Raw genomic sequence first — 15,323 nt, 5'->3', positions numbered from 1 at the left:
TTATCAATTTCCTCCAAGGATGCTATGAGTGCCATGACTAGGTTAATTATGTACTAAGAATGGGCTTAGAGGTGTAATCAAAGTCACAAGATGAAAATAAGGACATTGTTCCCTAAATAATGCTTCTTGATTTAAATAACCATGAAAAACGTACAATCCACAAAATATTCACTTTCTTGAGCATTTTTCCATATCAGTGGTTTACTTGGGGCATTGTGATGTTTTTCATAACATTACAGACTCTTTGCATCTTGACAATAGTAAGGAATGTATAGCGAGGGCCCCCGTCATTTAATAAAGAATGTTAGGCTAGATTGTAGTGAAAGGTGCATTGAAACACTAGATATGACCTTTCTATGGGATATTTTTCCTTTATATGGGCTATGGATACCATTAATTGGTTTTGGGTGGTAGTGAGGATGTGCATGTGTAGACCATGGTTCAAAATGAAACAACAGTTATACATAAGAAAATGAACCTTCTAAATCTCAATCATCATGAATAATATCTCCAACTAGGACACATGGCATCTTTGCGAGTTATTTGACCCTCAATTGGTATCCTAGGCACCATTAGGTATTTTACACTATTGCGATGGGTTTGTGTTCCTTCACTATACTCAGGAGATATGAATAGTTCCTCTACCCTAAAAACAAGGTTTTATTGATAAAGATTATATATATATATTCTTTTGTAAGCTTGGCAGGACTACATCTTCATCATGTCTAATATATCACCTCGATCGGGGCAAGAAATTGAACCGTTGACTTCACATCAACAAGTGCCTTAACAAAGCACCTCATCACCATCTATCCAAGACCCCGTGGACTATCTTTTGAAACATGTCAAAACGAGGATTTAAATACTTGTTTTTCATTTTATGTTAAAAAAACATGTGGATGCTCTTGAAAATTAAATAAAAAAGGAAAATTTGTCTCTTTCTCTACATGATGCATGATTCAATTGATTTTAGATTGAAATTAATAAATTTGGAAATTATTTTTTTTTGTGATTGGCGGAATCAGAAATGCGCTGACTCTCATACTTGCATGATATGGGTTTGATCCCCGATGACTACCACTATAACCTCCAGGTGCAACTGCATTGCCCCCAAGCAGCAACTCATGGGTAAGTCAAGGTTTGAACATGTGACCTGCACAACAACACGAACACCTTAACAGTACGCTCGCAACACAAACACCTTAACAACACGCTCGCTAACCAACAAAACACATTCCTCAGGGCCGATAAATTTAGTAGTTATGATTACATAAACATAACACATTTATTTTTCAATCTCCTTATTCTTATTTTTGTGACCAACCAAATTTTTAAATATAATCCATATATTCATTTACAATGAAACTTCACATATATAAAGCTATATTCCTCACACGCATAAAAAAAATGTTTCTTTCTGTTTTTTTAATGAATTGTATTTATACATATATCATACTTAAAAAGCACAAAAATCTTTTATTTATAGCTTAAGCTTTTATTTCTGGTTCTAGTTAGAAAACAAATTATATGGTGGAAAGGATTAGATCAAAACCTACACATTTAAAAAAGGAAAAAGTAAAAATTGATGTTGAAATCCTAAAACCTAGTTCTAATGCTTCCCCTCATAATTCATGACGTTGTTGAATTTAATTTCTGAAAAAATATTAAAATATGCAACAACAAAAAAATAAGTGCGTGAGAATTGACTCTTATGTACCATTGTGCAAATTTGTGGCAACAAATTTTGTCATTTAGATGCTAAATGACATCTTAATGCAAAAATATACAATATATATTTTAGTAAGACCTTATGATTGGTTCCCATTGAAGGCGTCAATACAATTTATATTAATCTACAAACATCCCACTCTAATAGCCTTTGGAATCTGGCTGAAGTCTCATAGGATCAGAAGGAACTGATAACTCCACTCTGTCATAAATTGGTAGTGACTTTATAATAGTTATTGAAACATTCTGTGGAGGGGTTTTTCCTAGAACATGGCGTGTTTCTATGCCCAAGATAATGACAATCTCTTTTTCCGTGTTGAGGGCAAACTACAACACTTACACTATTTTTGGCTCTTAATGGAAAACACTTTTTCTTAATGTTTATGTTTTGTAACTAACTTGGAAAGTTTTTTATCATGTTAATTAACACTAACATAGAAATATACGGAAGGTGAATACATTGAAAAGAGATGGAAATCATGTGATATAGAGATAATCTTATTCTTTTTTATATATATATCTATATATATATATATATTATAAGGTTATATGTTTTGATATAATTTATATCATATGTATCATTTGCAATATGTGATTTGAATAACTGATTATTTTTTCATCCAGGATTTATGAAGTTTTTTTTTGTTTTCTATCTGTTTTATTCACCTGGTATTTTGAATAAGTTATTTTGATATAATTTATTTGCGGTTGATAATGAGTTATACTTAAATGTTATAATATAGAAGATAAGCATAAACTTGAAACACTAGTAATGAAGAAAAGTAAATAGAAATGTTAAAACTTATGAACATGGTTCCATTTTAAGAAAATAGAAATGTTAAAACTTATGAACATGGTTCCATTTTAAGAAAATAGATGGAAAATTGTATTTTAAAGATTTTAACAAAAGATTAAATTACAAACGAGTTCTCAAAGAGATGGTACTTGAAAAAAAATAATCTTTAGAAAATGTTATTTATAAATATAGGTATGTTTTTTTATTGGTTTGTAAATAAAAGTGTGATTGGTGATTAGTTATTCTCTCCTATTTGTTGGAATAAATGGATTGAATTAACCTAATTAACATGTATTTCTTGATAATTTGATCAATGTAATGGCTTTTGTTTATCACTTATCTTTTCACGTTCCTCATGTTCCTCTCCTAGAGTTCTAATCACAAAATATAGATGGAGAATCCACTCCCTCTTTTCTATTTATGCTATGATGGTACTACAATCTAACCATCATGATATATGACCCAAGTTACTCGAAATAATATATTTCTACATTTAAAAATAATTAATTTTTTTTTCTATTTTTAAAAAATTGGCTTAATCTTTCTTAAATATAATTATTATAAAAATATAGAATCATACTTCAGCTTACAAAAAAAAAAAAATTATTATAAAAATTTAGAATAATTTTAGATTTTATATTTTTGCGATCTATATTGGGAATAATAATGTCATTTGGATTAATCACATTATTAGGATTATTGTGAATAATAATGTTTTTTTGGGTTAATTACACCATTAAGATTTGATCCACGTTTTGAATCAACTAATGTGGTTCATCCTTATAATAAAGTTTGGCCAAATACTAATAGTTTCGAACCAACTAATGTTATTCATCCTCACAATAAAAATCAACTAAATATTGATAATGTGATTAATCCAAAAAACATTATTATTCATAATTCTAATAATTTTAATAAAAAAATAAATATTAAAACTTATAACGTAGAAAAGTAAGAAAACCAAAAAAAATAATGGAAAACAAAATACCTATCCATTTTTTAATCACACTCCCGTACTTAAAACCATGAAATGAATGGATAACTCTTATAAAACCTTTGCATAAATTCGTTTTCACACTGATTTACAACCTTGATTCTTCTAATTTAGTAGCAATTGTACTATACCATGACTACCTTAGGTTAATAAATTGATATAATGGAAATCAATGCATAAAAAAACCTTTCGAAGAATGGTTTAAAGACCCAGGTTAGGCTTGCAAGCCCTATACAACGTAAGGTCTTAGTTTATAAGATTACATGACAACATATTTAAGGAAATGGTATGCCATGAAAGGGGTGAGTTTAATAGCAAAATTAAGAACTAGTGGCAGATTTCATTTTGTAAATTATAATTTTTTATTCTTACTCCCTGGTAACGAGTCTAGAAGTGGCGTTAACGAAATGGATTCCAGGTTTCCGCGCTAGCATCGAGCCAAGTTCATTTCAGTGTAATATGTAACAGACGTCATTTTCATTTTCCATGACGAGTTTTCTTCTAAGGCAGCATCCTATTAGCCATAGTGTTGGAAAAGACAGATACAACAAATAGGAGGCAGACAACGACAGGCAGCGGATAGCAATAGCAGAGCAGCAGTGAGGATTACTGAAACACAACAGACAAATTACTGAAATAGAATAGGCAACCCGAGGATGCACGTCAAGTTTTTGATGGAATCTGCCCATTAAATTTGGCAGTGACTCTAACACCAAGATGACGGTAGATAGGTTTTCTCTAAATCCTTTGATGAATCTTATCGTTGAGGAACAAATAGAGACAAAAGAATGGGTTCCAAATCTAGGGATTGGATTCGTGCAACATGATGAATTGTGCGAAGATGACATGTTTAGCCTCGTTGAATTATCAGCTGTTGAAAACCAGCAAGTGCAAGTGGTAGTCAGCCCGGAGTCCGATTTCTCATTCTGGACAGCCTTGGTAAAACAAATGTTGTGGAAAATGGAATTTCTCGAAACCAAAAAAGGAAGCAGCTCTGTTCAGAAATACACACCCTCTTTGTTAGAGTTTCAGAAGTGGAGGGGGATAATTTATCCCTTAAGAATATGTTACATGAAACTAAAGAGCAGGAAATTCTCCATCCTCCAAATGGTTCACTACATGCAGAAATTCTTGACCTTAAAAGCAAGAAAGAAGACATGTGATCCCAACAAGCAACCTTCAAACAAGAAATTGAGACACGCATCAATTCTTGAGTACAGGTGGTTCGAGGGAAGGATAAAACTCCTACCCCTCTTGTAGCAGTTGAGGAGGTGGTGCAAGCAAAACTTGGGGAAGAACGTAACAGATGGGCAAGAGAATTGAATCTCAATGTGAGAGGTCTCCCCTTACCCCACCCTCTTTGGATCCTATGAAAGTGCGGGCTAGGTTCATTCGGGACACCCTTCGCCTCCCCGCTATAGCTTTGGACAGAGCCTGGCTGGGCTACAACTCCACTCTCTTCCTTAGGTTTAGGACTGCATCTGAATGACTCTACACCCTCAAGGCTAAGTGGAAGTTGTTTTCTCTTCCCAACAGGGTTTTCTTGGATGAGGCCCTCACTCGAGCACAGGTTGTGGAACTTAAACAATCCAGAGAACAAGTTATGGCAACACAATAAGCAGGGAAATGGGCAGTTATCAGGAATCTTCGGGTAGTCATTCGGGACTCCTTCCCACTTGGGTGGAAACCCCGAACTGGAGGTTCCAAATGACGGGCCCGCTTGGGGAGGCGACAGGCTACAGACATTTCTATCCATTGTTGGAATGGAAATGGATCTTTTTGGTCATCGTCGAGACTCTTGTATGATGCTCTCGAATCAACTAACATCCTCTTTGTGATAGATACTCATGCAAGCCCTGTTCGACCCCTCCTAGATATTGCGGGTTACAATTGGATCTCAGTTTGCAGGCAGGAGACTAGGAGCTCAGGAGGGGTCAGAGGATCAAGTGGAGTTTCTTGTTTGGCTAGTGACTCACTCTGGAACAAGGTATCTTTGGTAGCCAAAGATGAGTTTTCCAGGTTTATGTGGATTCAAATTAGCATCAGAGTCTCTCCTCCGAGGGACATCTACATTGTGGTTTGTTACTTCTCCCCAGCCTCTTCACCATTTGCTGTCCATAATGGCTCAAATGGGGATCCCTTTATAGACTTGTACACCAACATCACCTAGTATTGTGTTGTTGGGGAAGTCATCCTCCTTGGTGACTTCAATGCTCACACTAGAGATCTCCAAATCCCTCTCCACGACCTATAAAAGGATGTACTTTGTACCTAGGGGATAGATGCAGATTCAATAGGGCTTCACCGAATGCCAGATGATGCTTTAGGGCCCATTACAACTTATGGTAAACATCTATTGCAGTTGGGGGAATCTCAAGAGTTATTGATTCTAAATGGTCTCCCCTATTTCCAAGACTCTCACTTTTTCACTTGCCGTCCATATGGCGGGGGTGCGAGTGTAGTTGATTATGTACTTGCTAACCATAACTTGCTTCCTTTTATTTGCCATCTCTCAGTCTCCACCACCCCCCTTTTTGATCATGCACTTCTTTCTTTCTCTCTCCAGTTTGACCCTCCCCTTCCACCCCATCCCTCCCCTCGGGGCCCACCCCGAACTACTTTCCGATTTGATGAAGGAGACCCTAATATTTTCTCCTCTACCCTACGCAAAATGCACCCTTCGAAAACCTAGTTCTCCTTGCTTGATTCTACTTCCACTAAATAAACCTATCTTTCAGCTGCCATTTGGGAAGTAGCACTCAAATCTTTCCCCCATTACACTCGTTCCACTTCCATCTCCCCTAAAGTCGGATCTTTCCCCATGAACAAATGGTATGATGATGAATGCAAGAATCTACATCGAGAACTTAGATATTCTTTCACCCACTCTCAACCCTTCTACTCCAACCTCAAAGCTTCTTATCGTCATCTCCTTCATCACAAGAAACGACTCCTTGTCTCCCATAGAAGACGAGAACTTTCTGCTCTCTTTGCTCACTCCCCTAAACAATTATGGCGTACCATCCTTCCCTGACGCTCCCCTCTTCCACCTAACCTCGACCCTACATCCATGTTCTCTCACACTTCCAACCTTTATGATATTCCCGAGCAGGCCCAAATTCATGTTACCTCCCCACCCTCTTCCTGTTATCTATTCTCAGACAGAGATATTAGAGAGGCCATTTGGGTGACGAATAGTAGCAAAGCAGCAGATGAGGAAGGCTACCAAGCAGATTTCTTTAATCACAGTTTCCATGCTTTGGTTAGCTACTTGGCTGATCTCTTCAACCATGTAGTCCATGAAGGTTTTCCACTGACATGGGCACACAACATCATCCATCCGATCCACAAATCAGGTTTCAGCTCAAATCCCAATAACAACAAAATGAACATGGTGGGTCACACGTTCTCGAAGTTGTATGCTAATGTTCTACATAGGAAGCTCTCCAGTGACCTTGAGCAGAGACAATTCAGAGCTAGGGGATAGTCATGTTTTCGACCGGATCATTAGACCATTGACCACATCTTCACCTTTCGCGCCATGATTGAGGAGGCGCGACATCGCTCTTCGAAAGTATATTGTTGTTTCGTAGATTTTCGGAAAGATTTTGACTCTATTCCAAGGGAGGACTTGCTCCAAAGACTCAGAGATACTGGCATCTCTACAACCCTATTGACCACTATTATGTGCCTATATGATTCCATTCTTGGTTGTCTTCACACAGCCCATGGGATGTCTAATTTCATTTGAAGCATTGTTGGGGTTAAACAGGGTTGTCCACTGTCCCCTACCCTGTTTGGGATCTATATTGATGAGTTGGAAGCATTTTTACATGAGCATATCCAGGACACCGATGGCTTCCTCCTTCACCAGGTTCTGATATCTATTCTACTCTTTGTTGACGACATGGTCCTCCTCTCCTCATCCCCAGAAGGATTACAGAGGCAACTCGATGCCTTAGCTCTGTTTTGTGACCATCGACAGTTGATGATCAACTTGGGTAAAACTAAGGTTATGATCTTCAATGGGGTGAAGAAAGCATCATAGCTTCACTTTCTATTCAAAGGGAAGGAGATTGAGATCACCAGCATGTATACTTACTTGGGGGTGCAATTATCAAGTCCCCGCTTCGTTTTACGACCATCATTTTAGCCTCAGATCAACAAAGGATATGGATCCTTAGCCCTTCTTGAGAGACAGTGATTTTGACATCACTTCTAGGACATCTCGTCTAAGATGAGCCTCATGGAAATCTTGATTCATCCCACTGTTCTATATGGCTTAGAGATTTGGGGACCATCTTTACTTGCGTCAGAGTGGGATTCAGCTGAGAGACTCCAGATTCTTCTTCTCCATCGCATCATTAGGTGCAAACTGACAGTGTTGCAACACATCATCCTTGCAGAGTTTGGAGCTTAGACCTTTCGGCTTGAGACGACCTTCAGATTGGTTTCATTCTTGTATTGCGTCTAGGGCTTTGCAAACTCGACAAAGAGTAGGCATCGTTATCCTTACTTGGCATATTTCCCTTTTGGGAATATTGCCCGTTCTACTCCCTCAGGCCAAGCCAGATGTTGATTTACAGGAGTTTCAAACCTCTTAGAATCAGCAAGAATTCAATTGGATTGTCTCCCTCCTTTCCGATATTCCTTAGATTCTCCTGGTCACCTTTTACCTACTAGATAGGAGCTGAAAAAGATCATCAGGGAGGACATCTACATGTAGTTCGTCCAGGTCACCTGGGTCAATCCTCTAGGAGGGTTGCGCCCAAAGATGGCTTTCTACATTGAGCACTTCTTGGAGTTGAGAGATGGGCTCATTGTTTGACCCTAGTATAGGTTTCACCACTGGATGCATGCTCTTCGCATTCCTCTAGGCCAGTTCAGAGTTGCTTCTCATAGACTTTGGGTAGAGGCAGACCACCAGGTGGATAGACTAGACAGACTCTGCCAGGCATGCAATTTACAGGAAGTGGAGACCAAGGTGCACTTCATCCTTGGTTGAGCTATCTACTACGAGATTAGAGGAAGGTTTCATTATTTGTTCAGAGATTCTCAGATCCTCGATGACTTTTTTAGGTACCCCAATCCGAGATGTTTGGCCTTATATATGCAGGAGGCTCTTAGGTTCCAAGCGCATATTCTGCAGCCTCCCATCAGACCAAACCCCACATAGAGGATCACGACATTTTTCAGGGTACTAACTTCAGACAGGGGCAACAAGAGATCGATTGATACCAGTACATATCCAGACTCTAGATCAGTGAGGATCTGTGGGACCTCACCCTACCACACAAGAGCTCAACAACAGTTCTCTCTCAAATTTGTTCTTGGGAGACAGACTAGGTCCTCCAGCATTCAGTACCATGTGAACCCCCTCAGGATACGACTTAGTGGATAGTCTGCACTTGCCATCAACTCTTCATTGGGCCAACAAACTTTGTTGAGTTTCTTCAGCGTTATTCATTCAAATTTAGATGTTAGGAGAGATGGGTCTAATTGTGAGACGTATTAGCTCCTGGATCTTCTCTGCTAGGGCTAGATGTTGATTTACTTCATGCAGTGTATCTTTTATAGGAGACTGTTTTGTTTTCCTGCTTTGTATATACATCAATGTACTCAACAGTCCCTTTGACCTACTTTGTGGTCATTAATTGGACATAAACATAATTATCTTATCTTATTTTTCTGAAAACAATATTTTATATTATAATTTATAATATTTTAAATCAATATTTTATATTATAATTTATAAAGATTAATAAAAAATTATATATTTTATTAAATATTGATATAAATATTTAGTTGTAACAATTTATAATAGTTTACTTTAATAATTAATGTATTTTAAATTTTAAATTTTATGTAGGAAATACTTATAAAATTTAGAAAATTAAAAATTAAAAAACACATGTTATTCACAAATAAACATAACATATGTAACCCATTTAAAAAGTAATGCAGTTTTAGTGACTTTTCTCAAATATGGAAATATGTAAAGACAAATAAAAAGGTTTTTGACCTATAATTTGTAAGGTTATAACTTGTAAGTCTTGCAAAATTTTATCTGGATTTTCCTTCCTCTGACTTCTTACTCCTCGGAGATGCTTTTCTCAATTATGAAACAAATATAATGACATATAATAAAACCCACATTACTCTTTTCATTACTCCTAATCTCTCCATATGTAACATAGTTAGATATAAAGATAAAGTCTCTCCATATGTAACATAGTTAGATATAGAGATAAAGTCTCTCCATATGTAACATAGTTAGATATAGAGATAAAGTTTGACTTATGTAACTATATTTACGGACCTTCTAGAATCTTATTGAGAGTAGGCACATGGATAAGTGTGCTTTTGCATGAGTAATAGGTCAACATGGCATCCTCTGATACCATTATGGTCAACAAGGTAGGTCAATGTGCTAAAGACATAAATTTTTCTTAAGAGCTTCAATTGATGTTATTATTGGAGTATTGGTAAGGTCAGTGAATGTAGATTAGTACAAAGGAATCTTAATAAAATTATGAAAATATTGACCCCAAACAATGTCATTTGATATCTCAGAATGGTTTCAAACTTTAACCTATTAGTTAAACTAACCTTAATTTTCCAAACTAAAACATGTTATAAGTTAGAATGACCTTACCAAAAAAATTCCTTCCTTTACTTCCACTCTTAAATCATTAAACTACATAAAAAAATAATACAAAATCTAATCCAAATCATTAGTTATATTTGTAAATTTATTAAATATAAATATTATATTTAAATATAATTTTTTTATAAAATAAAATATAAAATAAATTAGCTTTAAATAAATTAAAATGCTATTTTTGTTTACTTTAATTTCAATAAAGAATAATATATTTATTTAAATTCAATATTAAATAACTTATATGTATTTTAATTTTAATAAATAATTAAAAAAAGTTGAGATTTCTATGGTGTTGGTTTTTATCTCTGATATAATTCTTCAAACTGTGAATCTTCATCTTCCTGATAATGAATGAAAATAATAACTATAGATAAATTTAACTTTATGAAATTGAAGGAAAAAAACCAAAAAAGCATTTTGATTAGATGTTGATTCGATTTTTAAAACAAAAACGCTGCCAACTGAGTTACATGTCTGCCTCTATTTGCAACGTACATCCATGCTTAAATTTGAATGACAACATCAAAACCAAACCCAAGAAAAGGGGTAAACATTTTTTTAATAATAATACTGGTTCGAAATATAATGAAAAATTATATAAATTTCAATGTAAGAAAATAAATTGAAAATATGTTTGCTCACCATAAGATGGTAAACCATGTTACTATCAGTACTTAACAACTAAATGTTGTATATCGCATATTTCAGAGGATTAAAGCTTGTAGAATCTATTGAATAAAGCCCTTCTGCTGTAAGCAGGCCACTGTATCGGCCAAACACTTCTTCATGGGGGTGAAGGACAGGCCCAAATCTCTGAGCTTCTGATTGGAAAACTTGTATGGCTGCTTTCTTGGGTTTTCTTCGTCTGAACACCTGCAACATGCATTCATGGCAATGAAATTAATTCATCAATTTAGATTTAGATCGCAGATGGAATTTCAGAAGATTTATATAAAAAATATATATATGAGTGGTTGGATACTTTGTAGGAATTGGATAGTGTGGGAACAATTCAGCCAACATGTGAGTCAGGTCTCCTCTGTGGAGGTTCGATTCTGCACACAGATATCTCTGGCCACTGGCAGAAGGCGTTTCATACACCAAAATATGAGCCTCTGCTACGTCCCTCACATCCACATATGCCTGAGTTAAATTTTTATACGTCTTGGTTGACCCTGCAATCCGTTGCAATTCAATTACTAATTCACTCACTCAATATGAATTTTATGGTTTTATTTTGAAAATTCGTATCCATTTTTGAATCTTAAATCCTCACCATGGATATTTATACTAACCAGATGAAAACATTTCAAATACATGCATAAATTCTTTTCCTCATCGCCATAGTCTATATATGCTACTTTTTGAAGGGGTTTTTTAAGGTTAATTTCAGTCTAATTACTAGCTTAAAATTTGGCAGATATTTATTGGAATCCCAAGAATAAGTTGGAAACTTTCCACAATTTTAATGTTATTGGTTTTCTTAGATGGTTTAATTTATTTGTAGTCAAAAATTTATTTTAAATAACAAAAATAAGATTTGACTTAAAAAAATTAGCTTGATTCCATATAAAAATTGCAAAACATAACATATTTAAACAAGGTCGATAAAATTTGTTGTCAATACAAAAATATACATATCTTTTTAAAAATTACAAAATTTCCCAGATATTTTAAAATTAAAAATAACTTAAAATTCAGGATAAAATTTAAACTTTTGTATAAGCATGTATTTTAAAATCTGACCAGCAAGAACAAAATCTATTGGGTGATATGTTCTTATTTAAATTCCAAAAGACTTATTTCAGAGGTTTACAATACAGGTAAGGATAGCCTTAATTACCCACCTTTCAGGTATTTCATAATATGAAAATTGCTCATGTTCATGGTGGGCTGCAACATAGGACCTAAAACCAGGCACGGAATAACCACTGCAATGTCCAAATTCCTTTTCTCCGCAATCTCCCATGCTAGCTTCTCTGCCAAGATCTTTGCATAACAATACCAATTCTGTAATGCAGGAGTGGGATCAATTAATAAAATTAGTCCATGAAATTACCCACAATGTTTATTCACCTATAATCTACATATATCTGATCAACTTAATACCTTAGTTTCTTTGCAGTAGTCCAAATCGCTCCAACATTCATCATCGACTATGGCGAGTGGGTCTCTGTGAGGATCCATGTAAACCGCACCGATAGAAGATGTAACTACCACGCGCTTCACTCCCATTTCTGCACACGCCTCCAGAACGTTCCTGGTTCCGCTCACTGCTGGCTCTATAACTCGCTCCTGCGTCGTTAAATAGAGCTTATTATGAAGATAACTCACCCTTTTGATGCAGACTGATAAAAATTTAATCGATGCCATGTTAAACAGTAACAGCGACAGTCATCAACCAGAAACAGTAAAGCCGCATGAATTTTGAATCCAACCATTTTTAGGGTGGTTTTACTGAAAGGGATGGTCTAACAGTCTGCCATCAAAATTAAATTGAAATTTTGCTGAAAGGGATGGTCTAACCGTCTGTCATTAAAATTAAATTGAAATTTTACTGAAAGGGATGGTCTAATCGTCTGTGATCAAAATTAAATTGAAATTTTGCAATGTCAGTTAAAATAAAAATTATGAAAATTTTTAAAATATAAATAATTAAATAATTAAATAAAATATTTAAATAATATGTGCTAGTAAAAACAAAAATTATACCTAAAAAAATTGGATCTTTCTAGGTTCATGTTAGATTCGTATTTAAAATGGATCTATGCTGGTTTAAAAGAAATGTGATCATGCAAGTGTTTGACTAGTAAATGGATTTAGTCTCATTAAAAGCCCCATGAAAACTTCTTGCCCACCCAAAACTCTGGCTTGACAGTTGTAACCAGGATTTCCAAAAATTTCTATCAGATTTCATCTAATTCGTAGTGGATTTTCCATATTTTTTTTGAAAAAAAGTAGCCTCTTTAAACTACTTTACAAGTGATTTCAGATTACAAAAATATTTTATCCTTGAAATCTTAGATACTAAGATTTGTTGCTGTTTGATTGCTAATTCTACAACTACAATATTTATAAGCAGAAAGAAAGTCAAATAATTTACTTTGTTTCTATTAAAGAATAGAGGTTGTCTACTTGAAGCTACAATTTCACCCAAATGGCAAGTTTCTGGTTGGAATCTATTGATTTTTTTTCTTTGGAAAATCTGATTGTGAGAGTGGTTAAATCCTTTTTCATGGCAGAAATAGATTCAGTACCATCAAAAAACTTAGGGATATCCAAAATCAGGCTTGACAGCTGTAATCTGAAACTTTAAAAGATTCTACAAGATTTTCTCAAAATCTTGATGGAATTCCTATTGTTTTCCCCCAAAATTGTGGCCTTGTAAAGAATATTTTAAATTTGAAATAATTGATTTTGCTATTTTTCATATAAAAAATTTAACTAATTAATAAATGAAATGATTTTTTTGGTGAGATTTTTCAATAATATTATGATTTTTTGTTATCTCACATACATTTTATATATATTAGACACTTAAAAAAATTCCAAAATATTAAAATTTTTACCTATTAAACAACTTAAACGTAAGAATTCCAAAATTCAACACTACAATAGTTCATAGGTAGCCATAATTACTTACAGGGTCATTACTTATAAGACAAGCTGTGTGGAAAACACCGTGACAGCCTCGGATAACTGTGACCAAAGCCTGGTAATCGAGAATATCAGCTTTAACAATCTCAAGCCTCTCTTTTGCTCCTTCCAGCTCTCTTAAATGCTCATACTTACGCCCATCATCTGAAATCATGATGTAATTAGACTAATCATTCAATGCAGAAACACCTACCTAAATTAAATTCGTGTACCCAACAAAATTAAATTCATGTAACAAGAATTATACCAGCTGGGTTGCTGTGAACTGCTCCTCTTACAGTATAACCTTTGGCAAGGAGCTGCTTGACAAGCCATGAACCAATGAATCCTCCTGCTCCTGTCACACAAACTATTTTTTCTGTTTTCTTCTCCTCCTTCATTTGATCTGATCCCATGTTTTTTTTTCAAACTACAGAATGTAACTCTCAGAGCAACAGGTTAACAAAAACAAGCAGTGAACAGTAGACAAGTGTGTAAAGCTTAATTTTTTAATCCAAGTAGAAAGAAGCTGAAGAGCAAACAGCATGTAAAGCTTCAAGAGAGGGGAAGAGTGATTGGAGTGTGGAAATGCAGGGGAGGTCTTCCCTTTTAATAAAGATGGGGCAGAGCAGTTGAGAAAATGTTGACATTGGAACAAGAAAGTTGAGATGAATCTGTTAAAAATGGACAGAGCAGATCTCTATTTATATCCAGTGATCCACAGTGTCATATTCCAGCGATAATCATTGATTCACATGTTTGCAGAAAAAACATCAATATCAATCACCACCTAAAACATTAGTGGTTACCTAACTGTCTGGTAGCATGACAGACGGAGAACTGCAGTGCATACCTAATCGTCTGGTACACGTTGGGGTACAGGACAGACAGAGTAGTTGAGCTTTATGGTTGCTTAGAGATTGGGAAACTTTTTCAAATAGTAACGTTGCGTAGTTCTGAAAACAGAGAGCTGCTTATTATTTTATCCAGAATTAAATGGAAGAGTTGCATAGCTTTGTTTTTGGTGTTTCTTAAAATGAGGTGTTTTTTTAAAAATAAGTTTTATGGTATATATAGAATTGTTATTCTGTGAAAAAAAATTCACAATTTAAATTTGTAATTCCAAACCATCCTTAAAACATACCCAAAAACATATACGTAGCTGTTAAACTACTTATTTTTTATTAAACTATTAAATATTAACTACTTCATCTTTATTGAACTATTAAATAGTTTTATGGTTTTCCAAAGATAATAGTTTTCCAAATGCTTTTAATAAAATCTTATCTAATAAAATTTTATCATTTCAATGCTTTTAATAAAATCTTTTCTAATAAACTTTATCATTTCCGGATAACTTAATTTTATTTATTGTTTATTTTTTTTTTAAATTATTTTAAAGTATTTTTTTTTATTGGGATGAGGGCGGTGTCAGAGGTGCCAGGCCTGAGTTGACATGGTTAGTACAATAAAATTCATTGTAGCCGCATCCACATGCTCAAGGC

General features: G+C 34.7%; 1 protein-coding gene across 2 annotated transcripts; it reads right to left on the bottom strand.

The window, feature by feature from the left end:
* Window positions 1-10,811: 10,811 nt before the first annotated feature.
* Window positions 10,812-14,480, bottom strand: LOC149161891 (cinnamoyl-CoA reductase 1-like). Of its 2 annotated transcripts, XM_089435579.1 has the most exons (6): window positions 14,087-14,480; window positions 13,826-13,983; window positions 12,292-12,477; window positions 12,030-12,192; window positions 11,165-11,357; window positions 10,812-11,055 (listed from the first exon to the last, which is right to left on the bottom strand). In XM_089435579.1, the coding sequence occupies exons 1-6, from the start codon at window positions 14,232-14,234 to the stop codon at window positions 10,911-10,913; spliced, it is 993 nt and encodes a 330-aa protein (XP_089291705.1). In that variant the 5' UTR covers window positions 14,235-14,480; the 3' UTR covers window positions 10,812-10,910. The 2 variants fall into 2 exon arrangements, with proteins under 2 accessions (XP_089291705.1, XP_089291706.1); XM_089435580.1 differs by lacking the exon at window positions 11,165-11,357 and having other exon boundaries at window positions 10,818-11,055.
* Window positions 14,481-15,323: the final 843 nt, after the last annotated feature.

This window comes from Pinus tabuliformis, chromosome 5_2, assembly GCF_031772625.1.
Source record: "Pinus tabuliformis cultivar Carrire ecotype Pingquan chromosome 5_2, CPIR1, whole genome shotgun sequence".
Taxonomy (NCBI): domain Eukaryota; kingdom Viridiplantae; phylum Streptophyta; class Pinopsida; order Pinales; family Pinaceae; genus Pinus; species Pinus tabuliformis.
The sequence above is the reverse complement of the archived record's forward strand: the minus strand, read 5'-3'. Positions and strand labels throughout refer to the sequence as shown.

Coding starts and splice junctions, on each gene's coding strand:
- LOC149161891 (XM_089435579.1), bottom strand. CDS start 14,234: ATGGGATCAGATCAAATGAAGGAGGAGAAGAAAACAGAAAAAATAGTT. Junction 12,193..12,291: donor ACTACTGCAAAGAAACTAAG/GTATTAAGTTGA, acceptor CCTGCATTACAG/AATTGGTATTGTTATGCAAA. Junction 11,056..11,164: donor CACTATCCAATTCCTACAAA/GTATCCAACCAC, acceptor TGCATGTTGCAG/GTGTTCAGACGAAGAAAACC.